The 24,377-nt window shown below is 47.6% G+C and overlaps 1 protein-coding gene across 1 annotated transcript in view; it reads left to right on the top strand.

The window, feature by feature from the left end:
* The window catches only part of fbn1 (fibrillin 1), a 65,910-nt gene that overhangs the window by 15,752 nt on the left and 25,781 nt on the right, over nucleotides 1-24,377 (top strand). Inside the window, exons 9-32 of the mRNA XM_062548665.1 lie at nucleotides 1,038-1,163; nucleotides 3,756-3,908; nucleotides 4,243-4,464; nucleotides 5,786-5,923; nucleotides 6,262-6,381; nucleotides 6,597-6,722; nucleotides 7,148-7,267; nucleotides 7,990-8,112; nucleotides 8,637-8,789; nucleotides 10,902-10,955; nucleotides 11,078-11,203; nucleotides 11,482-11,607; nucleotides 11,726-11,845; nucleotides 11,982-12,119; nucleotides 12,240-12,290; nucleotides 12,506-12,631; nucleotides 13,124-13,351; nucleotides 14,661-14,786; nucleotides 15,191-15,319; nucleotides 16,359-16,484; nucleotides 18,486-18,611; nucleotides 18,727-18,849; nucleotides 19,376-19,501; nucleotides 19,811-19,936. Of these exons, the coding sequence (XP_062404649.1) occupies nucleotides 1,038-1,163; nucleotides 3,756-3,908; nucleotides 4,243-4,464; nucleotides 5,786-5,923; nucleotides 6,262-6,381; nucleotides 6,597-6,722; nucleotides 7,148-7,267; nucleotides 7,990-8,112; nucleotides 8,637-8,789; nucleotides 10,902-10,955; nucleotides 11,078-11,203; nucleotides 11,482-11,607; nucleotides 11,726-11,845; nucleotides 11,982-12,119; nucleotides 12,240-12,290; nucleotides 12,506-12,631; nucleotides 13,124-13,351; nucleotides 14,661-14,786; nucleotides 15,191-15,319; nucleotides 16,359-16,484; nucleotides 18,486-18,611; nucleotides 18,727-18,849; nucleotides 19,376-19,501; nucleotides 19,811-19,936 (3,132 nt within the window). The remainder of the gene's footprint in view (nucleotides 1-1,037; nucleotides 1,164-3,755; nucleotides 3,909-4,242; nucleotides 4,465-5,785; nucleotides 5,924-6,261; nucleotides 6,382-6,596; nucleotides 6,723-7,147; nucleotides 7,268-7,989; nucleotides 8,113-8,636; nucleotides 8,790-10,901; nucleotides 10,956-11,077; nucleotides 11,204-11,481; nucleotides 11,608-11,725; nucleotides 11,846-11,981; nucleotides 12,120-12,239; nucleotides 12,291-12,505; nucleotides 12,632-13,123; nucleotides 13,352-14,660; nucleotides 14,787-15,190; nucleotides 15,320-16,358; nucleotides 16,485-18,485; nucleotides 18,612-18,726; nucleotides 18,850-19,375; nucleotides 19,502-19,810; nucleotides 19,937-24,377) is intronic.

Below are 24,377 nucleotides of genomic sequence, written 5' to 3'. Positions count from 1 at the left end.
ATTGTGCTTCCAAGTTAGTGGCCTTTACAGCTCTCCTTTGGAGACCCAGGCTCTGCATTAGCTCTAGCTACACAACATTAACTTTCCCAGCGCAGGGACTTTAGGGTTTTCCTGGCCCCCTTGAGGAGGAGCTCAAATCACCAGCGCAGAGCCCTGTGGTCGGTGTGCCGAGTCGGCCACTGGACTCTGGGTCACGCTGTGGTTGCTTCGCTCTCTCCTCCTCTCCTCTCACAGAGCTGAGTAGCGGCCCGGGACACACTGTAGCATGTTTCCCATGTTTGTCTTCCCAGCAGGAGGCCGTGTGGAAGCCCCCTCAATAATGCACTGCAGAGGACTAATCCATAAGTAAACTCAAGCTTACATCCACTGCTGGCACATACACTGTACATGGCCTGGACCCATGTTATAGAGCTCTGAGGAGGATTTCACTTTTTTACTCATTGGCCCGAGAGAAAATATTCAAGGCTTCTGGAAACCTTCCTTTGGCGTCCTTTACAAAACTGATACAAATAAAGGACTGATTCTTCCATGGCTATTATTAAAACTTGCAGGAGTAGAGGTCTATTAAGGAGCTATGTGTTCCAGACCAGTCTTATTTGTACAGTCCAATTTGATTCTCTGAAATATACAGTGTTGGCCAAGGATGCATTTGCGGTGATCATTTTCATGCTGAAGTATGTTTGCACTGTTTTGCCCAGAAATAATAATCTAATTCTTAGAATGGTTCCATAAGGAAGTCAAAACCAGCTTTGGTAGTTTTCACATCAGTGTAATTTGCTGCATTCACAAACCAAAGGTGGTTTGAACAGCCATGGAGTATGTGCCAGTGAAGAGACGCTGAATTTAATATCCTGCGATCATGTTCTTTTTTCTCACCGGCTCTGTGCTGTCATGAGGTTAGACTTTCCACTTTAAAAACTCTAGTCTACTGTCTGTATTTATGTGTTCCTCTGAGATCTTACACAAGGTGTCAGTTTGAAATGCTATTGTTTCCTTAAAGTCGGCCTCCTCACGCTATATTTTTGTTACCATGGCAGACCGTGACGAGTGTGCCACCATCCCTGGTTTATGCAGCGGCGGCGAGTGTTCTAACACCATCGGTAGCTACTTCTGTAGATGCCCACAGGGATACGACACGGCGCTAGATGGCTCTCGGTGCATAGGTGAGTATAACCAGACCTGCAGATGGTCCTTTGTGTTGTGATACTCATCCACAGATGTAGGAAGTTCAAGTGTGTTATTAATTGTTGCGGAGAGTGGATAGGCATCGCTCTTGGAAACAGGCCTGCCGACATGGCCAAGCGAACCTGCCAAGATGATCTGAAATTGTGATGTGTTTCAATGAAGGTTTCTGCACAGAGAACAAAAGGTGTCAAGTTGGTTTCCCCCTTGGCCTCCTCTGCCTGCCAAAGACAGTGGGATAGGCCAGCCCCCCCCCCCCCTCTCCTCTACCCCAAGCATGCAAAACTCTCGACCACCCCTCAGCCATTAAGTCTGGCTAATGACCACCACTGGACTCTGGCCCCTTCCCGTCCCAGCTTTTCCCCCCAGGGAGGAACGCTGGGCCCTTAAGCTGCCCCTGCGGACTCGTCCGTCCAGCCCTGGCCCACGGTGATTAATGCGAGCGCCAGGGATGGGGATGGGAACGGAGCAGAGCGGGCTGCAGATCCGCGGAGCTGCACAGCACAGCACAGCACAGCACAGCTCAGCACAGCACAGCACAGCACAGCACAGCTCAGGGCAGGGGGAGTAAACGGAGCCGCACAGCACAGCACAGCACAGCACAGCACAGCTCAGGGCAGGGGGAGTAAACGGAGCCGTACAGCACAGCACAGCACAGCTCAGGGCAGCACAGCTCAGGGCAGGGGGAGTAAACTGAGCCGGCTCCCCAGGCACAGAGGAGGCCGTGTGGAGAAGAGCTCTTGAACCGCGGCCAAGGGAAAGAAGAAGAGGAAGGGGAAAAAAAGATGGGAGGGAGGGTGGGAGAGCGAGAGACAGGGAGAGGGGGAGAGAGAGAGAGAAAGACAGAGAGAGAGAAAAAGAGAGAGAGAAAGAGAGAGAGAGAAAGAGAGAGAGAGAGAGCAGCAGAGGAACTCCTGGCTGTCTGAATTTAGGTCAGTAGTCGCTTGCTCATAATTCCGCAACAATGAGCTATTTTCTTGCGCGGCGGCGGCTGGAGAGGAGAGGAGAGGTGGGGAGGAGAGGAGAGGAGAGGAGAGGTGGGGAGGAGAGGAGAGTTGGGGAGGGCAGGAGAGGAGAGGAGAGGAGAGTTGGGGAGGAGAGGGGAGGGGAGGAGAGGAGAGGAGAGGAGAGGTGGGGAGGAGAGGAGAGTTGGGGAGGGCAGGAGAGGAGAGGAGAGGAGAGTTGGGGAGGAGAGGGGGGGGGGGGGGGAGAGGGGGGGGGAGGAGCGCGGGGCGTAGCGTCACACTGTGCATACCTGCATGCCGCTGTCTCCCCTTTGGCGTCTCATTAGGGCGCTGGGACGAACGCTGCCCTCCCGCATGCCACCCCGGCGGGGCTCCTCACTCAATGTTCCCGGGGCTCATTAAAATGCCCTGGCCAAGTCACCCGTCCAAAAAACGTCTTACGGGAATCATCCTATCCTACCCCCCCCAAACCCGTCTGCCCGCCCGCCTGCCCCCTGTGTGAAACGGTCCGCCGCTCCGGCGACTCAGGGCAAGTGCAGCGCGCTGCGCGACGCGTCCACAGCTGTGGCCCACAAGCTGTTTTCATTTCCTTGTCAATGCCTCGGCCTCATTGCCAGTGACACATGGCCAGATGCTTCAGAGCTCTCTCTGCTCCGCAGTGCTGACCAAACGCACCATGCAGACCTTTTATAGTTCACCAGAAGATGCTAGAAGCTTCTCGTCCGTCGTGTGGATGTCATGACGATATGTGTTTTATTTGGGGGTGATTTGTGCGGTTGAAATCCTCAGACAACAGCGTCAGAAGTCAGAACCCTGTTTTGGGGACTTTTTTCCCCGTTTTCACGATGCCAGTGGTCTCTCGTGTGTGTCTGAGACATGTGTTGGCCATGTCTGTGGTGTGGAAGGCTGCAGGACAAAGAGATTTGAGGACGCACCCCGCGTGTGTTGCTCCCCCTCCCCTTCAGCACAGCAAACGGGGAGTTAGAAAAGTCCCCTCTCTTATCAAGCCCGCTTTTGGGTTCTTCCGAATTCTCGGAAAAGCGCCGGCCAAAGCGGGAAACTGGGTCAGAGAACTTCAGCTCTCAAACACACCCACACACCCACCCACACGCACAGACACAAATAATAACTAGCCCCACACACATACACAAATACACACACACACACACACACACACACACACACACACACACACAAATAATACCCCCCCTCTCTCTCTTACACACACACACACACACACACACACAGCACATAGAAAGACACACACACACGAACAGAAAAGACACACTCGCTGAAGGAAACACACACGGAAAGACACACACGGAGTCACGAATCCCTCTCCCCCCTGGAGGATGTTTGTCCGGAAGGAATGTCCGCTATGAAGCGCTCCCTTCCAAGCGTGCAGCCCTGCCAAGCCTCTCTATCGATTTCCCATGACTGGTGCGCAGCGCGAGCGCGAGGGAGGGAGCTGCCCCCAGCCATGTGCCCCCGGCCTCGGCCCGGCTGCCTGGACTTCCGCTGTGCCGGGGCGATAAACACACACCACCGCCTCATTAGTGCGCCTAACTAACGACACGAGATGCGTCCTTGTCTCTCTCTCCTCCGCAGATGCCCGCGCTGGCTTCTGCTACTCCAGCATGGTGAATGGCCGGTGTGCCAACCCCAACACGCAGCCCATGACCAAGTACCAGTGCTGCTGCGACAGCGGGCGCTGCTGGTCCAGCACGGCCACCCCGGAGATGTGCCCGATGAGGGGGACTGGTGGGTATCACGCACGCCGGGGTCTGGAGCATTTGAATGCAGCTTTGAGCCTAGCAAGTTATCTTGAGATACTGTACAGTACATGCTAAAGATTTGAAATTCTTGTTACACTCTATTTCTTGTACAGTACACTCCTTTGATATTGAAATGTGAAGAGAGAGCTACTGTATATGCTGTAGATTACACTCTACTGATTTTCTATTCAGTTGTTAGTTGGTACTGTACCTCGAGGCTCTCTTAGACATCTGTAGTTAAAGTGCAGCTATCTTATCTAAAAATGGACTCCAAATGTATGTACTCTAATGACTGATCATCACGGCCCATCTCCGTGCAGATGAATACCTGCGGCTGTGCTCCCAAGTCCCAGTCGTTGGCGCTGGTGGTCAGCTCCCGGGACCTCCCGTCATCGGCGGACCAAGCATTCCGTTCGGGCCTGGTGGCGGTGGTGTTCCTATTGGTCCTGGCAGTGGTCCCTACCCTGGTGTTGGTGTGGGCCCTTACCCCGGTCCAGTCCAGGTTCCGGTCGACCCAGGACAGATCCCACGAACTCACCCTGGTGAGCCTTTCTTGAACACACGGTGTTCACAGTCAGCTAATGTACTCATACTTACTCCTTTGACTGGCACTTTTATCCACAGTGATATTCATATGTGACCCTGTAAAGCGGAACCAGTCGTTTCGGTAAAATTTAGTAAATTAAGTTATTGTGCTCACGTGAACGGCCATAAACTAAGCTTTCCAACGATATGTATATCGAGGGTATTACACAAACTATCGCTAAGATAACCGCATCCAAAGTTGACATGGTTCTCCTGTCATGATATGCCAGAAGAGGAGAAATCACCTGTTTAAGCAGCGCGTGCACAACGGGAATGACAGCAAATCTTCGCCGGGTTTAACAGTCAAAACGTAGGTTTTTCAGTGAAATGCGTTCACGATATGAAACTGTAGACTGTATACAGCCGAATTATGCGAAAACGTGAAATTCAACATTTTAACCCGGAAGTTTGTTATTGTTGATTTTCTCAAAATAACGATGTGCGCAAAACGACTGATTTCGCTGTGAATGGTCACATATGTCCATTATTCCAAGGGCCACTTTGCTACCTCCACCCCACCATCATGTAACCACAGATGCGCTGTAATCTGCCATGTTTCTAAATCAAGCCAGCACACAAGAAAACAATATTATGAGGGGTTCACACTTACACTTACAGTAGGGCCTTACACTTACAAGGTCATGGTCAAAATTCATCTGGTCGACATTGCACGTCTCACAAAACATATAGTACTCAAAACAGATAGACATACCACATTATAAACATACATACTACATTACATACTGTACATACAGTACAACATTACATATCATGACATGAAAAGACAATAGAATAAATAGAGAATATACGTGATGAAAATAAAAATAACTATGTCTGTGCATTGCAATATCTGACAGAATTGCATGGATGTGCAGAGGGGTGAATTAAAGTGCAGCAGTGCATATACTGGGTCTGTTATTGGGCAGTCTAATTGCTGTAGGCACAAATGACTTGTGGTTGATAAAAACAAGCCAGCGTGCAGTGCACATCCAAGTTCTAAAGACTGGGTGCTGGACGAATTGGCATGTCTGAGGGCTAGCGCCCAAAACTTGCCATAACATTTCTATCTGGAGCTCATGGTGTCGCAGACCTTTTCTTTCATTCACAAATGACTTTTGGTAGCTTGTTGTCCTGATTACTGTCTGCAGAATTCTGCCATTCGACCTACGACCTCTGACACACTTGAGGAACAGTGGATGTGTTGGGTCATCTAAGATATGCTCCATGGTCCCTATAATAAGCTCATCATGACGTGCTCCTCTACATCTCTCTCTGTAGTTGCGACCCAAAACATCACCAACACGTGTAAGCTGTACCTCAATCTCTGTGTTAACGGCCGCTGCATTCCGACCCCTGGGAGCTACCGCTGTGAATGCAACATGGGCTACAGGCTGGACCCCCGCGGAGAGTGCATCGGTCAGTATGGTCATGGATGGTGATGTATAGTGATGTACTGTATGGTGATGTATGGTGATGTACAGTATGGTGATGTATAGTCATGTATGGTGGCTATTTGAAGAGATGCCATTTGCCTGGTTGTGGATACACGTGCAGAATATCTCACTCAGCTTCCTGAAGGCTTTTCCTTTATCCAACGTTTTGAGTTTTGAAACTCATCTTCTGGTTGTTTAAATGGTGATCTAGTGTTATGCCCACGCCATACTGATCATCTTCTGGTTGTTTAAATGGTGATCTAGTGTTCTGCACTGCACACGCCATACTGATTGAATAGCTCATGTGCTGCTGTTCCACAGATGACGACGAGTGTGAGAGGAGTCCGTGTGTGCACGGAGAATGTGTTAACACAGGAGGCTCCTACTTCTGCAAGTGTGGACCAGGCTTCCAGACCACAGCCACCAGGACGGAGTGCAAAGGTACAGTATACAGCAGTCCAGCCCAACCTAACAGTTGAACCTACATACTGTAACTACACACACACACACACACACACACACACACACACACACACACACACACACACACACACACACACACACACACACACACACACACACACACACACACACAGTATTCACAGGAAGACTGACCAACACACATACTCATACAGTACTCTGACTGATCTCGACAGATCTGGATGAGTGTGTGGCTAATGGGCGCATCTGCAACAATGGCCGCTGTGTCAACACTATGGGCAGTTTCAACTGTGTGTGCAACGCTGGCTTTGAACTCACACTGGATGGAAAGAACTGCCAAGGTAAAGCTGTGAAGCTGGGCCTCTTTACTGATTTCTGATTTGTTATTGTTAGTGTTTAACTTCCAAACTAAATTGTTACCAGGATAGATTAATTGGTTTAGTGAATGTTTTAGCCATTGAAAGTTACATTTGTTTATATAAGGGCTGCAAACATTGAGGATGGCTATTCATAAGTCTCTTTGCCATCAGTCATGATGTTATACTATCCTTAAATTGGTGTAGCAATGGAGTTTGATGTCATAGACAATTTATCTGTAAAATCTCCTCTGAAACTGTTATTTAGAACCAGCTATCCTTCAATATCTAGTAATTAAACATATTTTACTTAATTACTATTACAGTAAAATCCATGTAAACTCTGAGGTGTCTGTGCCCCTCCGAGTGGGACTTTGTGATAGAAATGTTCTCGTGTGTCCTCCTTACAGACCAGGATGAGTGCCTGAGGAACATTTGTCAAAACGGCATGTGCATGAACGAGGAAGGCAGCTTCAAGTGCATCTGCAAACCGGGCTTTTACCTGGACCCCACTGGACGCTTCTGCCTAGGTAAGTGTGTGTGTGTGTGTGTGTGTGTGTGTGTGTGTGTGTGTGTGTGTGTGTGTGTGTGTGTGTGTGTGTGTGTGTGTGTGTGTGTGTGTGTGTGTGCGTGCATGTTCATATCTTCATTATTGCTATGCCTTCAGGCCTGTCCATGAGAAGAGGCCTTGTGAAGCCATGGCGTTGATGAATGCTCTCATTAATGATTTGTATAGTCTAGAATGGGGCCGCAGCCCTTCTCCGTGTCTGTGCTAGCGTAAACTGATCTCTCAGCTCAGTGAGCTCAGACATAATACCCAACCCAAGCGTATCATGGTTTGGACTCCATTATCATAATTGTGATAACGCACGGCTTTCACTCTCTAAGAGGCTTTATGGGACTGACCAAAAAAGGAGATTTTTTGTTTGACTGACTGGAGTGACTGGAAGAAATGTTAGTTTATAGTAAGGTTAATATGATTTTGTTTGATGACTGACTTTCGTGTTGTAATTTACCACAGAAAGGAATAATCTGAACAAATGTGATGTATAGTATTTCAAAGTGGAACAATACACTCTGTGTCTCTTAGGTACTGCATTTCAATAGTAAAAACATCTGTGATAGTAGTCTTGCATTGCTAGAATATGTTTGTATTTATGTTTCTTGGCAGACACTTTTGTCCAAAGCAAGTTACACAACATTACAATATTCTGTTGTCTAATACTTTGTTCTTTTCTGTGTCCTCCTCTAGACATTAATGAGTGTGAAACTCCTGGCATGTGTATGAATGGCCGCTGTGTGAACACAGAGGGCTCCTTCAGGTGTGAGTGTATGCCAGGCCTGGCTGTGGGCCTGGATGGGCGTGTGTGTGTAGGTGAGTAGAACCTGTCGTCAGGAAACATACACTCGTTTACTGTATCTTGTGCTTCCTTGTAAATTCAATTGAAGTGTGTGTGTGTGTGTGTGTGTGTGTGTGTTTGTGTGTTAGATGTGTGAGTGTTTTTGTCTTTTTGTCTATGTTACATTCACATGCACTATCTAATGATAAATAAATCCTTAAACTTCTACACCCATGTTCTGAGCACAGATTAAATGAAGCTTCCAATAACTGCTTGTTATTTCCAGTATACATTTCAGTGATGAAATACTGTTTTGGCTGAGCACGGAAGACGTTATCATTATTAGCAACATATTTCATCAGCACCATTGACATTTCTTAGTGAAGTCTTATTTTTCTCCCCCAGACAGTGTTGTTTGTCTCCTTTTGTTTTCATTGAGCAAGAGGACAAGAGTCATGTTTTCCCCTCTTTCACTTGCTCTCTCTTTCTCTCTCTCTCTCTCTCTCTCTCTCTCTCTCTCTGAGTCATTGTGTCTCTCTCTGGTCTCATTGGGCCTCAGATACACATATGCGCAGCACATGCTATGGAGGCTACAAGAGGGGACAGTGTGTGCGGCCCTTCCTCGGTGCCGTCACCAAGTCCGAGTGCTGCTGTGCCAACCCCAACTACGCCTTCGGGGAGCCCTGCCAGCCATGTCCACCCCAGAGCTCAGGTATCTTAACCCCCGAACACAGAGCACCCATGGCAGGACTGGGCCTAGTGTCAGTAGCATGAGAAGTATTTCTTACTTATTTCCCTGGACACATGGAAATGTTTTTTTTATTTTTTTATTTTTTTTTTAAACCACACTGTTTTTAGTTGTTGGAGCCTCATGTTTTGTGAAGATAAATCCTGCTATTTTATTAGGGGAATATTCAGAAACAGAAGACATACTTGATATGTGTAAAATGCAAAGTTAGTTTCCAAATTGAAACACCAGTGTGCATTAAATCTGTACCCTCAATCAGTGGAGAAAAGGGCCCTAGTTGGAGAGATACTAAGGCCCTAGTTTGTGATACTAGCCATGCTAATCTACAGTAGGTATTTATGAAACTCTGTGAGATCTCCAGGATTTCCATGTTTTGGAAAACACAAAGGGACTTTTGTTAATGCCCTCCAAATGAGATCGCACAAATGTACCCACAAGGCTTCCATGTTCTGTTTCACTGTTTTATTTCATTGGGGCGCAATTATGATGCCCTGTTATGAAAACCTCCTTCTTGCGCTAATTAAAGATAGCCAACAGTCCATTTTTACAACACTTATTATTTCTTATATAATCATTTGGAAGACTGGTGATATTTGACACAAAATCAGGCAAGTCATGCCCATTTAAATTCCTTCTCCAAAGAGTCCACATTTACTGTGCAGTTTAATGACAGAAAATCAAACTGGACCTCTGGCTTTAATCATCAGAGAAAAGAGCAAACTGCCCGCAGAAAAAGTACACTTGACATAACCTTCCCTTGCCCACTGCTTCATAAAACACATGACACTGAACGGGTAGAGCCAGTTTGGCTTTGGCAGCACTGGGCATCAGGCATACTGCAGTGGAAAGAGACTGTGGAGCTTTTCGGTCTCTCTTGAGTCCTTCTGTTATTGTCAGTGACAGAGGACAGATGAAGAGGGAAGCCATTTAAAAACACCATTCAGTTCTGTAATCGCCAATGAAATTTGACATTGTGAGGAGAAATACAGTTGTTGTGTCCCAGGAGCGACGCAGACTTTGCTCCGAGGTTTAAAATAGTGGCGCAGACTGGCTGGGAGGGTGCTGGGCACGGGGTAGAGGGCACTGCATGATGGATAGTGTTACTCCACTGCTTACGCAAGTTCAAGAAGCCAAAGAGCCAATGGTTAGCCTGAAAAAGCCTGTGTCTTGGCATGACCCCTTAGGAAAATAGCACCAAAAGGGATGGGTCTGTAGACAGCCCCCCACGCTCCTGGGGGTGCGGGGAGCAGACCCCCACAGACCAGTGCATGGACATTCAAAACAATCCCAAATTATATGACACATACTGTACAGCTGTGTTTAGGAAATCTCTATATTAGAAAAGCTTTTTAATCTAAGGTAATTTGTTTATACAATCAGTTTCATAATCTGACCAGAAGAGCACACTCAGAGTGCAGGCCTGAGCTGAGCCAAGGCCACATTAGCTATGGCAATTGCAACGTTGTGCGAAAGTGAAACTAAATCCATGGATCTGCTCAATGATTCGGATCCACTAAAGAATCATCTGGGTTCATCCTTGGCCCATGCTACTTTATCCCACCAAGTTTCATGAGAATCAGGCTGGTTGTTTTGGCATAATCCTACTTACAGACAAACAGATAAACAAACAAACCGCACCATAACCTCTTTTGGCGAAGGCGCTGATAAATATGATTCTCATGTGATTCCCAAGTCATGAAGCGTTTAAATAGATGAAACCATGACGCGTGTATAGTACATATTGATTCTTTCGTTTGCATGTGTCTGGTGCTTCATCGTCTTGATGTCTTTTTAAGAAGTCCTCTGAGGCTCGATGTCGCCACAAGTAAAACAGCAATCTCTCGTTAGTTCTGCCCATTAAAGTCTCAATATCAAAAAGACGCCAGGCTGCACCACATTAAGCAAGCGAGTTTTATATACGCTAAGGCCAGAGAACCTTAGCCGCGAGAGCATGGAAATGCATAATGACATGGTATTAAATGTCTTACTGGATTTTTACAAAAGTTATATATTTTTTTATTCCATTATTGGCTTTGGGTTTACACTGAGGCTGCTGTGTGTGTGTTTGTCTTCCAGCCGAGTTCCTGGCCCTGTGTAGCCACGGCCCTGGCACTACCACTGACGGCAGAGGTAGGACACGCATGGAGAGACAGCAAAACAATCACGAGAGGGCCCGACTCTCAGACGGGAATTTGGTCATGAAAATGGCCTACAGATGAGTCACCGCCATGCTGTATGTGTTTGTGTTGCAGATATTAATGAGTGCGCACTTGATCCGGATATTTGCCAAAATGGAGTTTGTGAGAACATGCTGAGGACATACAAATGTAACTGTAACTTGGGATTCGAAGTGGATTCTACTGGCAAACAATGCATTGGTATGTATAAGAGAAGCTGGTTAACATTGACTTTGTGTATGTATGTATGTATGTATGTATGTATGCATATATGCAGGTATGTATGTGTATGTTTACTGCTTTGATACATGAGATTGTGCTTGTGAATAAAATATTTGGTGCTTCATAGAGTGCATTTGGCCGTTGCAAAACTCCTGCGACTCCTAACTCCTGCAGTAACTCTGGGGTGGGGTCAGTGTGCTGTGTCAGTGCAGCTTGACGTTGTCATGTCGGTGATGCCCCATGCCATGTCTCCACAGACATTGACGAGTGCGCTGTGAACAGACTTCTGTGTGACAACGGACAGTGCCGAAACACTCCCGGCAGCTTTACCTGCCAGTGCCCTACTGGCTACGTCTTCCACCCAGAGACGGACGTGTGTGAGGGTAGGGACTCCTATTCACTTCATCTTCATATGATGTCCTTTTTTACTTCCGCTGTGTCCCATTAATAACGTTTGTTTGTGCATTCTCGGCTGACTTTGGACGGCTCTTATCTGCGCAGACATTGATGAGTGCGAGTCGAGCCCCTGCGTGAACGGCGTGTGCAAGAACAGCCAGGGGTCCTTCCTGTGCGAGTGCTCTGTGGGCAGCACTCTGGACGGCTCTGGAACCCAGTGCATTGGTACGACTTCAAAGCATCCAGAGGATTTGAACTCTTGTAAAGGATGTTGCTGATGTATATTTAGGTGTCTTTGTTTTATTGGTGGGGTGGTAGCTCATTCCTCGGGTAAACCCATGTGTTTACTGTGTGCCATCAGAGACCAGTAAAGGACGGTGTTGGCTCAAAGTAGTGAACGGCCGCTGTGAGATCAACATTAATGGCGCCACTTTGAAATCGCAATGCTGTGCCACTCTTGGCGAGGCCTGGGGCAGCCCATGTACCAAGTGTGAGCCAGGTAAGATGGACGCTTCAGTAGGTGTGTGTGGGAAGTCTTTACGGGGCATTCTTGGGTGGTGTTGGAAAATGAATATGTTGTGAAGATGTATGTATTTTTTTTTTTATTTCTCTCTTGCAGACCCACACTGCCAAAAAGGGTATGCCAGACTAAAGGGATCAGTATGTGAAGGTAAGACCAGAAAACACAAGCCTTGAAATGTGCCTGAATTGTCACAATACTGATGACGTGCTTTAAGTCAGACCTATAGCAGGCAAAGTAGCTCAATGGACTGTCCATTTCAGCCCAAGAAGTTGACCAAAAGGGTCCTATTGTTTTGAGTTTCTCAATGTACGGTAAGGTTGTGGGTGCAGACTGCTCTTGACTGCCCTTCTCTGTGCGGCTAGATGTGAACGAGTGTGAGGTGTTCCCGGACGTCTGTATCAACGGCAAGTGTGTCAACACGGCGGGCTCCTTCATCTGCCAGTGCCCCAGTGGCATGACCGTGGACGCCTCGGGAAGGACATGCATCGGTAGGTGCCCCCCGTGGGACGACCCACACACACACACACACACACACATTACATCCCCACTAATGGATTTAATTTATAAGGAGCTGTAAATGTAATTATAGTGGACTGTAATCTCAAGAGCCGCAATTGCCGCTATAAATATGGACTTGGCTGTAGTGAACGTCTTGACTCAACTATTATGGGCGAAACGTGATGGCTCATGGGATTTTATGACCCCTGGAGCTCATGTCTGTGCATGTGTTTTGCGCAAGCTCATGGATACGTGCGTGTGTGTGTGTGTGTGTGTGTGTGTGTGTGTGTGTGTGTGTGTGTGTGTGTGTGTGTGTGTGTGTGTGTGTGTGTGTGTGTGTGTGTGTGTGTATGTGTGTGTGTGTGTGTGTGTGTGTGTGTGTGTATGTCTGTGTGTGTGTGTCTGTGTGCGTGCGTGTGCGTGTGTGTGTTTGTGCGTGTGTGTGTATGCGTGCGTGCGTGTGTGTGTGTGTGATTGGTCAGACCTGCGGACGGAGCACTGCTACCTGACCCACGAGGACGAGCGCTGCGGCGTGCCGATCCCGGGCCGGCACCGCGTGGACGGCTGCTGCTGCTCGGTGGGCGTGGCCTGGGGCCCCGAGTGCGACGAGTGTCCAGAGAAGGGCAGCAAGGAGTACAACCTGCTGTGTCCACGCGGGCCCGGCTTCTCCCACCGCGGAGACTTCATCAACGGAAAGCCCTTCCTCAAAGGTACTGTGGCACTCTCCCACGGCCTGGTGCCGCTACAGTACTGTACTATGATGGATAGCGTTAGCATACAGGAGTCCTCAAATGCATCACTTAGCCCTTCATAAAAGGTAATAGAATAGAATAGAATATATACTTTTTTGATCCTGTGAGGGAAATTCATTTCTCTGCATTTAACCCAATTTAACCGAATTAGTGAACACACACAGCACACAGTGAACACACAGTGAGGTGAATCACACACTAACCCAGAGCAGTGAGCTGCCTTCCTCTAAGGTAGCCCTCTCCCACGGCCTGGTACCGCTACAGTCATTTCCCCACAATAAGCCGCGTTGTGTATAATAAGCCGCAGTACAGTGTTTCATGCAAGTTAAAAGAAACAAAACCATATTAGCGCCATATTAACTGCCCCCCTGTATTACTCTCATAGCTGAAGAAATTTAGTAAAATCAATGTATAAGCCGCGGCTAATAGTCGGGAAATTACGGTACTAAGATGGATAGCGTTATCATACAGGAGTCCTCAAATGCATCACTTAGATGTTATCCCTCCTACACTTGTTAATAGACCGTTCAGATTTTTGGAGAATGTAGAGTAGAGCCAGCTAGAGGTTTCTGGAAAATACCTTCATACAAAGCAAGTGTTCCATCACACTAGATGGGTTCATTTGTATAATAGCAGTTTAATAAGGACAGTTTTACGTAATGTTATCTTTTCAGGTTTAGCAGTAGCCATTAAAACTCTGTTGGTGGTAGTGTATCAAACATTGGTGTGCCATGCCTATGATACACACTTTAGCAGACATCTTTATAGGCCACTTAGATTGACCAATCAGAGTTGGGTATTCCACAGAGCCCTGTAAAACACTGACCTGAACTGTGTACTCGTACACTAATCCTCACCCTAAAACCCCAGCTTGACATGAACCTCCACAGCGTTATTAAAAACATGCACTCCCCTCAGTCACGTGAAGCCAGGTTTACGGTGACCACGCAGGAATTCTGCTGTATATGGTATCTCAGGAGGCCTGTAGTTTTACACAGTCCACCCCCCCCCCCTTCCCCACAACCCCCTCCATTCACAGGCATCTGATATCCACTGCTGCACACCAGGTGCATCAACATCTGCATGGCTTCCTTGCACTTTCGATGGTAGCCGTGCCAAGTAGCGCGCACATAAAAAGCGCCTCGTGCTGGCGCTGTTTTGTCGGCCATCTGAGAGAAATGAGCCGGCACGCTGCTGCTGCCTCTGGGTTCTGGAGCTGACCGACGATCACCTCTGCCTGTCTCTCTCTCTCTCTCTCTCTCCGCAGATATCAACGAGTGCAAAATGATCCACAGTCTGTGCACCCACGGCCGCTGCCGAAACACCATTGGCAGTTTCCGCTGCAGGTGCGATAATGGGTTTGCCTTGGACTCGGATGAAAGGAATTGCACAGGTGAGCTCATGGTCTGAGGCTGCTATTCCCATTCCCGCTGTTTCCGCTTAAAGTGCCGCGTCAAAATCCGGTCGCTAATGCGTTCCCCAGGCCCTGTAGGGGCTAGTGGAAGTGTCAAACTCCAATTTCCATAGGTAGCGGCTGTCTATGTATAGAGACATGTTGAATGAATGATCCCGAATCAAACCTCATGTTGAAGTTCCAATGGGATCTTGAATGGTGTGTTAAATATGCAGTGCTTCATTCATATTATGCGCACACACACACACACACACACACACACACACACACACACACACACACACAGACACACACAAATGTTTCACTCAGATATCCACATACACTTAAATGTACACTGCTTTACATTGCTTGATTCTAACTGTACAGAAATCTGTCGTCTGCAGATATCGACGAGTGCCGGATCTCCCCTGATCTCTGTGGTCACGGCACGTGTGTGAACACGCCGGGAGACTTTGAGTGCGAGTGCTACGAGGGCTACGAGAGCGGCTTCATGATGATGAAGAACTGCATGGGTGAGCTGACCGCCACGAGCACCGCCGCCTCACCACCACCAAGATTTACTTTTTCGGCCGCTTTATTGCAACACAGCCATGCCAGCCGCTGCAACATACCTTACACAAAGTACCCCTTAGCCCAGTTAATGGCCCTCGCAGGGACCCTCACATGCAAAAAAAACCCGAGATTTATTCACACCGTTTACCCGCAAAACAGGATAGGATCCCAGTCTGCCAGCCTCCCTGCCCAAGGCACTGGCATGTCATTTAAATGGCGGATTTTTTCCCCTTCCCTGTTCTCCTCCTGCCGCTTTTCTCTGCGGCTTCAAATGAGCGGCTAGGCAGAATAATTGGCCCGCCTCATAGCGGGACGTGTGCTTGGAAGGCTGCTCAGGCAATTTCCTTGAAAGGGTCTGTGCAGCATGTTGAATCAGCTTTATGGGAATCACAGTCGTGCGCTTAAAAGCACTGCCTGTGCTCCTCAGCTGTGTCGACGCCGCACCGAACGCCCCCACAACCCCTCCCCACGCCGAACGTCCCCCAACCCTCCCCACGCCGAACGTCCCCCAACCCTCCCCACGCCCTGCCAGGATTCCCCTTCCATTAGAGAAACACGCCATCGTTCAGGGCCCTCCTCAACTATTTTTATATACACAATTATCCTCTCCTCACATCCGCCATCTGTGGAAATGTTTGTTGATTCATCTATGAGTTTTTTTTTTCTTAAATATTAATTTATATTTGTTTGCCAGGCCACCAGGCTCTCTCTCTTTCTCTCTTCTCCTCCACTCTGTTTCTCTCTCTGTCTTTCCCCCTCTCTTCTTCTTTCTTTCTCTCTCTCTCTCTCTCTCTCTCTCATTCTGCTGAATTCATTACAGCTGTTGCTGAGACACCATGGTAGCCTCTAAGCGGCTGAGAGATGAGATGAGTGCTGAAGAGATTCAAGTGAATGATGCAAGTGTTTGTGTCTGTGTGCCCTGGCGCCTCCCCCCTCTCCCTCCCCCCCCCCCCTCCCCACCACCCCCCCCCACACACACACACACTTTTTCTCTCCCAGACATCGACGAGTGTGAGCGGAACCCTCTGCTGTGCCGTGGCGGCGAATGTATCAACACCGAGGGCAGCTTCCGCTGCAGTTGTCCGGAGGGCCACTCCATCGCGCCGGACGGCTCCGCCTGTCTAGGTGAGGAGGGAGCGGGATTGGTGGGATCGGTGGCCTCGGGCCAGGCCCGGGGTTCTGGGAAGAGCTCGGAAGGCCGCCGCGTCAATGTAAACCAGCAGAGTGCTGTGAGCCGAGCGGCAGCGCTGCCAGAATCTTTGAGCAACGTTTTGCACAGACAGAGAGCCCTAGAGGGGGGGGGGGGGGGGGGGGAGAGGGGCGGGGGAAGAGAGGGGGGGGGGAGGGAGTTGCCCTTGATCAAACAAAGAGCTTCATTTACACTGGGGGTGTTACAAGTCATTATTGCTGCCTTTGAAATAATGTGATCAAATTGCTATGAAAATAAACAGCCACTTAGCACTCTCAAAATGACTGAGCCAAAATTGGTAGATGATGATGGTGATGATGATAATGATGATGAATACATTCGGAAAACAATGGAGGATTTTTTCATTGCCATATACTGATCACTTTTATAGCTTGGCTTAATCAGAGTTATTATGTAGTGGGCATTTTGTGAATCTGTAAAAACCAGTTCAGTCAAATTCGAGCAAAGCCGCAAGCCGCAGTAAGGCATACAGCAGATGGACGCGTTGTCTATGGCGGTTGTTCCGCACGTGTAGATGAACATGCCTTAGCCCTAGTGTCAAGTGGTGTGAATGGGTCCATGTGTTTGTGTCTGTGTGGGTGTGTGTGTGTGTGTGTGTGTGTGTGTGTGTGTGTGTGTGTGTGTGTGTGTGTGTGTGTCTGTGTGGGTGTGTGGTCCTCCTGGTCTGCCTGATGGATGTGTTAATAGGCTCTTGAGATAACAAAGATAGAGAGTATGTAGACGTCTCCCTTTTTTTTGTCAGGGGTGGCGGTGATGTCTGGTGTCTGTATGTGTGCCGTGTCTGTGTGTGTGTATATGTGTATATGTGTGTGTGTGTGTGTGTGTGTGTGTGTTTGTGCCTCTCTCTCTCTCTCTCTCTCTCTGTGTGTGTGTGTGTGTGTGTGTGTGCATGCATATACATGTGTGTTTGTCTGCGTGTGTGTGGTTTATCTGTAATGACGGGTGTGCCGCGGGTGAGATAGAGTCTGTCTGGGTGAGAGCCTGCGCTGGCAGGAGACATGTTTTGAGAAGGCTTGCTTAGCTTGCTCTAAGTGGATGGTGAAAGCTCCGTGTGCGTGGAGAGTTACAGTACACTCTGACACGCTGGGCTGGGTCCTTACTTTATTTCCGCCCAAAAAAAAGTACTAGCGTCATTGAGGTTTTCTAAGCTGTGTGAAAGTGTGGCGTGATGGATTGTGATACAATGTTAATATCCTGTGATATTACATGAACGTTCTTTTTACGCTCTGTGCTTTGTTACAAAAGCGTTAGTGAATGAGAGCCATGGCCCTGTTCCATGCTGTACTCCTCCATACAGTGCTGTGCTGTGCTCTGTTGTATCATGGCGAGCCGTACTGTAGTCTTTAGTCTGCGCTGCGCCATGCCAGTGTACCACCCTCCTCTATGGTACGGTGTGTGTGCCTCTGGGATGGGTGCTGCTGGGCTCTGCTTTTCCGTGTGAGGCTTTGAACTCCAGGACAGCAGATGGAAAGCACACTCCTTTCCAGCTAAGTCCTGCACCACGTTCCCCTCCACATGAAAAGATAAATACACACGGTTGAAAAAAGCAGCTCCCAGCTGTATCCAATCACATTAAAGGCCTTAGAAGAGCAGGCCTCTCGTGGCTGCCTCCACTAAATGCCTCTGGAAGTTCTATTGCACCAGCGATCTGAATATAATGGTTTGATTATACATCTCAAGTGAAAAATTCATCATTTTCACCACATGTGTGTGAAGTGGATGACCTCATACATTCATGCTAATTATTTGTGTTGCTGGTATACTTTTATTATGGGGACGAATCCTGGGAATTAGTGAGCAGGGAAGAGCAGAGAAGTTTTTTTAAAAGAATTTGTCTCAGTCTCATGCATGCACTTTACTAGATGTGAGCGTGCGTGACGAAAGATATTTAAAAAATGTCTTTGTTTGTTCCACAGACATTAACGAGTGTGAACTGAGTGACAAACTCTGTAAACACGGCCAGTGCATTAACATGATTGGACGCTACCAGTGTGCCTGTGACACCGGATACAAATCCACGGAGGACAGACTTTCTTGCATAGGTGAGAAAAGCATCACCATGTTTGTCGTTACAGTTTCCATAACAGCATGTGGCATCTGTGCAATGGATGAATATTAAGTGTCACAGTTCTGTCTCTCCGTGTCCTCGTCTCGCAGACATCGATGAATGTACCATCCAGAATGGCGGCTGTGAAACGTTTTGCACCAACTCGGACGGCAGCTACGAGTGTAGCTGCCGCAGTGGCTACGCCCTCATGCCGGACTTGCGCAGCTGCACAGGTCAGTCTCCACCTCTCGCTCGACCCACGTCTGCTGGCCTTTTGGAGGCCAAGCGGAGCCGTGGTCACCCAGCGTCTGCTCCCACTGACTGAGCTGAGTAAGGTCAGAGAATGAGCGCGGTGTAACCTCAATACTCTAGACAACCACTTTTGTTTTTTTTATGTCACTCAGAGTATGTAATAAAATGGCTTGATTTAATAAAGGTCTCATGACTCAATAGTCAAGACCTCATGACTTTTATTGCCCTGGTGACAAGGGTCAGATACAAAAGCTCTTTAGATAGGAAATTCCCTAGATGGATTAAAGGTATATAGCTGAAATAAAGTCAAACGATGACCATTGCTGAGCTATTCGCCAGCTGTTGCCGTTCTCCACAGATGGCTGGTGCGTTTTCATGATATCTCATGAAAATGGCTGCTGTCTAACTGTAGATACAGGAGTAGAGTAACCAGTTCACACACACATAGAGAGCATCCTTATGTTAGCTTGGCAATGCTGTTTTCCCATTGTTTGTATGTTTCCACAGACATTGACGAGTGTGAGGACAATCCCAATATATGCGACGGAGGCCAGTGCACAAACATCCCGGGCGAATACCAGTGTCTGTGCTACGATGGGTTCATGTCCTCTGAAGATATGAAGACATGCCTGGGTAATTATTTTGGTTCCAGTTTCACCCATCCAGTGCAAAAAAATGCCCTATTGTGTTTTCACAAATCAGATCCAGTGAGTTTGGTGAGAATGATTGGAATGCAACTAGTTTTCAGGCTAATCACAACAGTGCTCGCTGGGAAGGGGAATGCTTGATATTTGGGAGAAACATGACAAGACCGATGAGTAAGATTGAAACCAGATCCTCCTCTGGCCAACTTAAAGTGCGCGGGTCCTTTTTTGGTCTGAATAAATAGTTCTTATTTTTAGACTGAGAAACCTCTTTTCCCCCCTTTGCTTTCTTTTGAAGATGTTGATGAGTGTGAGCTCAACCCAAACATCTGTCTGAGTGGGAAGTGTGAAAACAGCAGGGGATCCTTCATCTGCCACTGTGACCTGGGATACTCCGTCAGGAAGGGCACCACCGGCTGTACAGGTAACATCCTCACCTGAAACCTCACCTGGAGGGATGCTGCAAGTCCATGGAGATGAACAAGCACGAACATAAACCACACACTTTAAGCGGCTACGCAGCATGTACACCTGACTAGCTGTTGGCTAGTGAGCTAAATTGAGGCATACTCACCACCCCAGGCAGGGGACAGTATATTACTACAGTACTACATATCTAGTTACCTCTTCCCCATTTGTAGAAGTTATGAAAAAGTGTGCCAAGACTAGCTGAGGCTGAAAAACTACCATTAGTGTCTCCATCAACATGAATCAACATTCACATTAACTTAGTTCAGTCCAGCACTCTGAAAATTAATTAAGACTGTGTGTATGTAGTGTTCCATTTCTCCACAAATAAACATTGTTGTCATTATTCTAGCCTTTTAACTGAAGGAGGCATGTTTGCTTTGCCATTTGCCAGTAAATTACCATTGACTCACTAGCACCTCTTGAGGTATAAAATGTAATAATGAGAGAGCAGAAATGCTAAGGATAGCTTGTGAGGATGCCAACTTCTTTAGTGGATATCTTACCATTTTCCTTTTTTTAACATCAGGTCAAAGCGATTATTTTATCACATTCTATTCTGTTCTATTTATTGCTTATTATTTTGAACTAAAATGATTGAATATAGCACCTTTTAGTAAGCATAAGTGGCAAGCCTTCTTTGCTAACATTACCTATAGCCACTGTAGAACACCACTGTTCCTGTCAGTCAGTGTTAATGTAGAGGTGCTGAAATGTAAACTGGTAGTTGCATAGCCCAAACAGAGCTAGTGCCTTTTTCACAGATTGAGTGATAGCTAGTATTACAGTAAAATCAGAGACAGTTTATAAAGCGAGACGATTCCTATGAGGGTAACCTCTGGTTTCATTGTGACGCAACTGCCACTCCCATTTAGGAGGCAAACGGGAGCATTTTTTTTTTTTTTTTTAAAGATTATTTTTTGGGGCTTTTTATGCCTTTAATTGGACAGGACAGTAGAGAGTATGACAGGAAACGAGCAGGAGAGAGAGTAGGGGTGGGATCCGGAAAGGACCACGGGGCGGGAATCGAACCCGGGTTGCCGGTGTGCGGTGCAGGTGCCCCAGCCAGTCGCGCCACGGCTGGGGCCTACGGGAGCATTTCTATGGGTGAAATAAACCTGTTATCAACGGCACCTGCTTCAGCTGATTCTACACCGTTCTAAACCGATTATCTCGTCACTGATCACGCCCCTTTAGGAGGCGGAAGTGGGTGCCATTTCATTCCATTGAAAAACCCCTTTATGATTCATCTTAGTAACTATACTATCTTTGGTAAAATGTTAGCTATCCACACAAGATAGAACCTAGCAATAAATCTACAGGGTGGGGATAGGAGTGGAACACGAGTGAGCACATGGATATGATGGGTCACTTTCACACCTACGAGAGTTGGCCTGGACAGGGAGGACGGCGCACTAATTGAATTTAGAGCGCGGCTGCGTGAATGAAAGGGCCCTTTCTTCCCAGCGGAGTCAGACGCAGCCTGGCTCTCAGGCGCAGCGGCACAGACAGCCCTTCCTGGAGAACGCAGAGGGATGATGTCAGTCAGATGCCATATGGAGGCGAAGGTTTACTGAGTCATGAGGAAGCTGCCAGTAATTAAACAGGAGTTTAAAGGAACGGAGCAGTGAGGCAGAGAGGGGTAGACTTGGCAGAGGGTAAAACCCCTTTCCAGTGAATCGCTGCTTGACATGTTTTGGCCTGTGTTTACGGTAGAATCCACTTTCCCAGCTCTTTTTGTGGTGAAGAGTGACTGGACCGGCCTTGACCAGGGGCCCACCCAGCAACTGCTTCACAATAAGCCGGAGAGGAGACCTAGCACACACTTGGCCCCCTCTCGGCCGAGGCCTCGATAGATTTGACATTACAGTAGCTACTGTCTGATAAGGATGCCTGTTAGCGTCTCTGTGAAGCTGGCCTGTTGTGCTGTGTCCTCTCAGGCCCCCCCCCCCCCCCCCTCTCTGGATCCGGTAGTCAAAAGGCCGTGGCCCTGCATACGGTGTGTGTGTGAGCTCACCGAGATCTCATGTTGGTTGTTTGATTGGATGCCATGTGCCTCAAATTATGCATTGTTTGTTCCTTTGTTGTCCTTTCATTAACTCAAGTTAAACATGACGTTATGGTTGGGCCATTTTAATAAAACTATATAACCATTCCAAAACAAATAAATAGGCCAATGGAGGGGGGAGCTGGAAGGTCATTTTTTCCTGCTCCTATCGCATCACTCATGCCCTGTTTGGATGAACTGAAGAGAGGAGCGAGCGAGGACGATAGAGGTCGTGAGAGCTCTGTGTTCGGCGTCATGGGGAAGGACATAGTTTGTTAATTGGTGTTAACTGATGATATAGTGTATACAAGGCCAGGGCCAAGTGGAAAACAAAACCCAGCCAGCTGCTGGAGAAGCTGCATTTTATAAGCGCACACACACACACACACACACACACACACGCACGCGCGCGCACACACACACACACACACACACACACATGTACTGTACACGTACACACACACACACGTACACGCACACTCAGACGTGCCCTCTCAGATACATGCATACAGGCATACTCAACCAACCCACATATACTGTACACACACACACACAGATACACAGACAGACGCACGCTAAGGCCTCAGTTCCTGATTGTGTGTGTTTGTGTGTGCAGAGATACAGATGTTTCGGCCAGAAGGCCTGGTGCCGAAGGGGGAAGTGCAGGACTGGTGATGTCACTGTAAATGCGATGCAAGCGAGGCGGAATCGCCCTAAAGCTAATGGGGCCATGACCTTCAGTTATAGAGAGAGAGAACGGGAGAGAGAGAGAGAGAGAAACTGAGAGAAAGAGGAGGAGAGGAGGAGAGGAGGAGACTGAACGAGGGTGGAAACAGAGCTGCCAACTGAGAACAGCAAGCTGGAGTTTTGGAAAAGAAAGCTGGAAAATTGGAGAACAGACAGACCAATAGGGTCCATAAGAAAAACCCTACAAGATGTGCGTTGTGTGTGTGTTGCATTTGCATGTGTGTGTGCGTGGGTGTGTGTGTGTGTGTGTGTGTGTGTGTGTGTGTGTGTGTGTGTGTGTGTGTGTGTGTGTGTGTGTGTGTGTGTGTGTCTGTAGAAGACAGAAAGAAGTGGGGAGGAAAGGGAGGGAGTGAGACTGTGTGAAACCAAGACATGTGTGCACGTGACGCTTGGCCGCCAACTTTCTGGGTTTTATTAGCAATCCATCTGCATGACTCAGCTGGCCTGTCATCGCCGATTGTTTCCAGTTCGACAAACAAACAAGTGGGACCAAATCATGAAACAACCTTCGGAGAATCCCCCCACCCCTGCTCGGCAGCGCAACAAGCATTCCTATCCTACACAGATGTTATTTGCCTCATGTTTTAATGAAAGTGTATCATACGAGAGTCTGGAGTGGAAAAAGCACACCAAGTTTTGGTCCATTTGATTGGAATTCAGTCCTCTGCCATGATGGAATTTACAATCGAACAAGGCAAAGAAAACCAACAAAATCTCATAAATGAAGGTGGCAGCTCAGCTTAAATAAAAGGTTGAGAAAGCAGAATACATACATATAGGAAGAAGAATACTGATGAATACTGGACGCTGAATAAATTCACAAATAACTAGCAACTGAACTAGTCACATGTTAGCACACTATGACACAACCTGTGGCCTGCCTCTGTACCATTGCCTCTAATACCTTAAGAACAGTCACCAGTTCTTTCCTCAGAATGGCCACGTACAGCACTCCATGGTAGAAATGGGGCTTTATATGTACTTTCCTGTCTACAACACTCAAGATGCTTGTAGACTGAATTGGCTTCTAGTCAAGATAGCATGATGGCCAAGGGGGCTTTTGTGAAAGTGCATATGTCTTTAAGCAGTCGTGAATGTGCATACACATGTGTTGGATCCTCAAAACACATGCATCTCTGCTTTTTGACTTAAGACCTTTAAATGATTGCCACACTAGTATGTCACCAATTCTAGCTAGCACTTGAAATGGTGAGAGTAGTTTCACTTTGACAATAAAGAACACGGGTTAATCACCATCAAATAGCCAAAGTTGGAATTGTGACCATTATGGTTTTACTGGGCCCCTTTGACACATAAGTAAAGCATGGCCATAACTGTGCTCCACTCCAAACTATTTGGAAATGAAAATGTCAAGGGCTGGGCCCTTCCTTCACCATTTTAGCTAAAGCTCTCCCTCACTCTCTGACTTGATCCAGCTGCAAATGATTGCCTTTGGGGAATAATCCCCACCTCTCTCGCTCTAGTCCTCTCCGAGCGTTGCTGCACATATAAAGATAGGGTGGGAGTCCATTTGTCAAGCACAGGGGTTTACTAGCTTAGGAGTGGCCCTGTGTACTGTAAGTCCACATTAAATCACCCTCGG

This window comes from Sardina pilchardus, chromosome 11, assembly GCF_963854185.1.
Source record: "Sardina pilchardus chromosome 11, fSarPil1.1, whole genome shotgun sequence".
Lineage (NCBI taxonomy): Eukaryota > Metazoa > Chordata > Actinopteri > Clupeiformes > Clupeidae > Sardina > Sardina pilchardus.
This window is presented reverse-complemented; position numbering and strand designations above follow the sequence as displayed.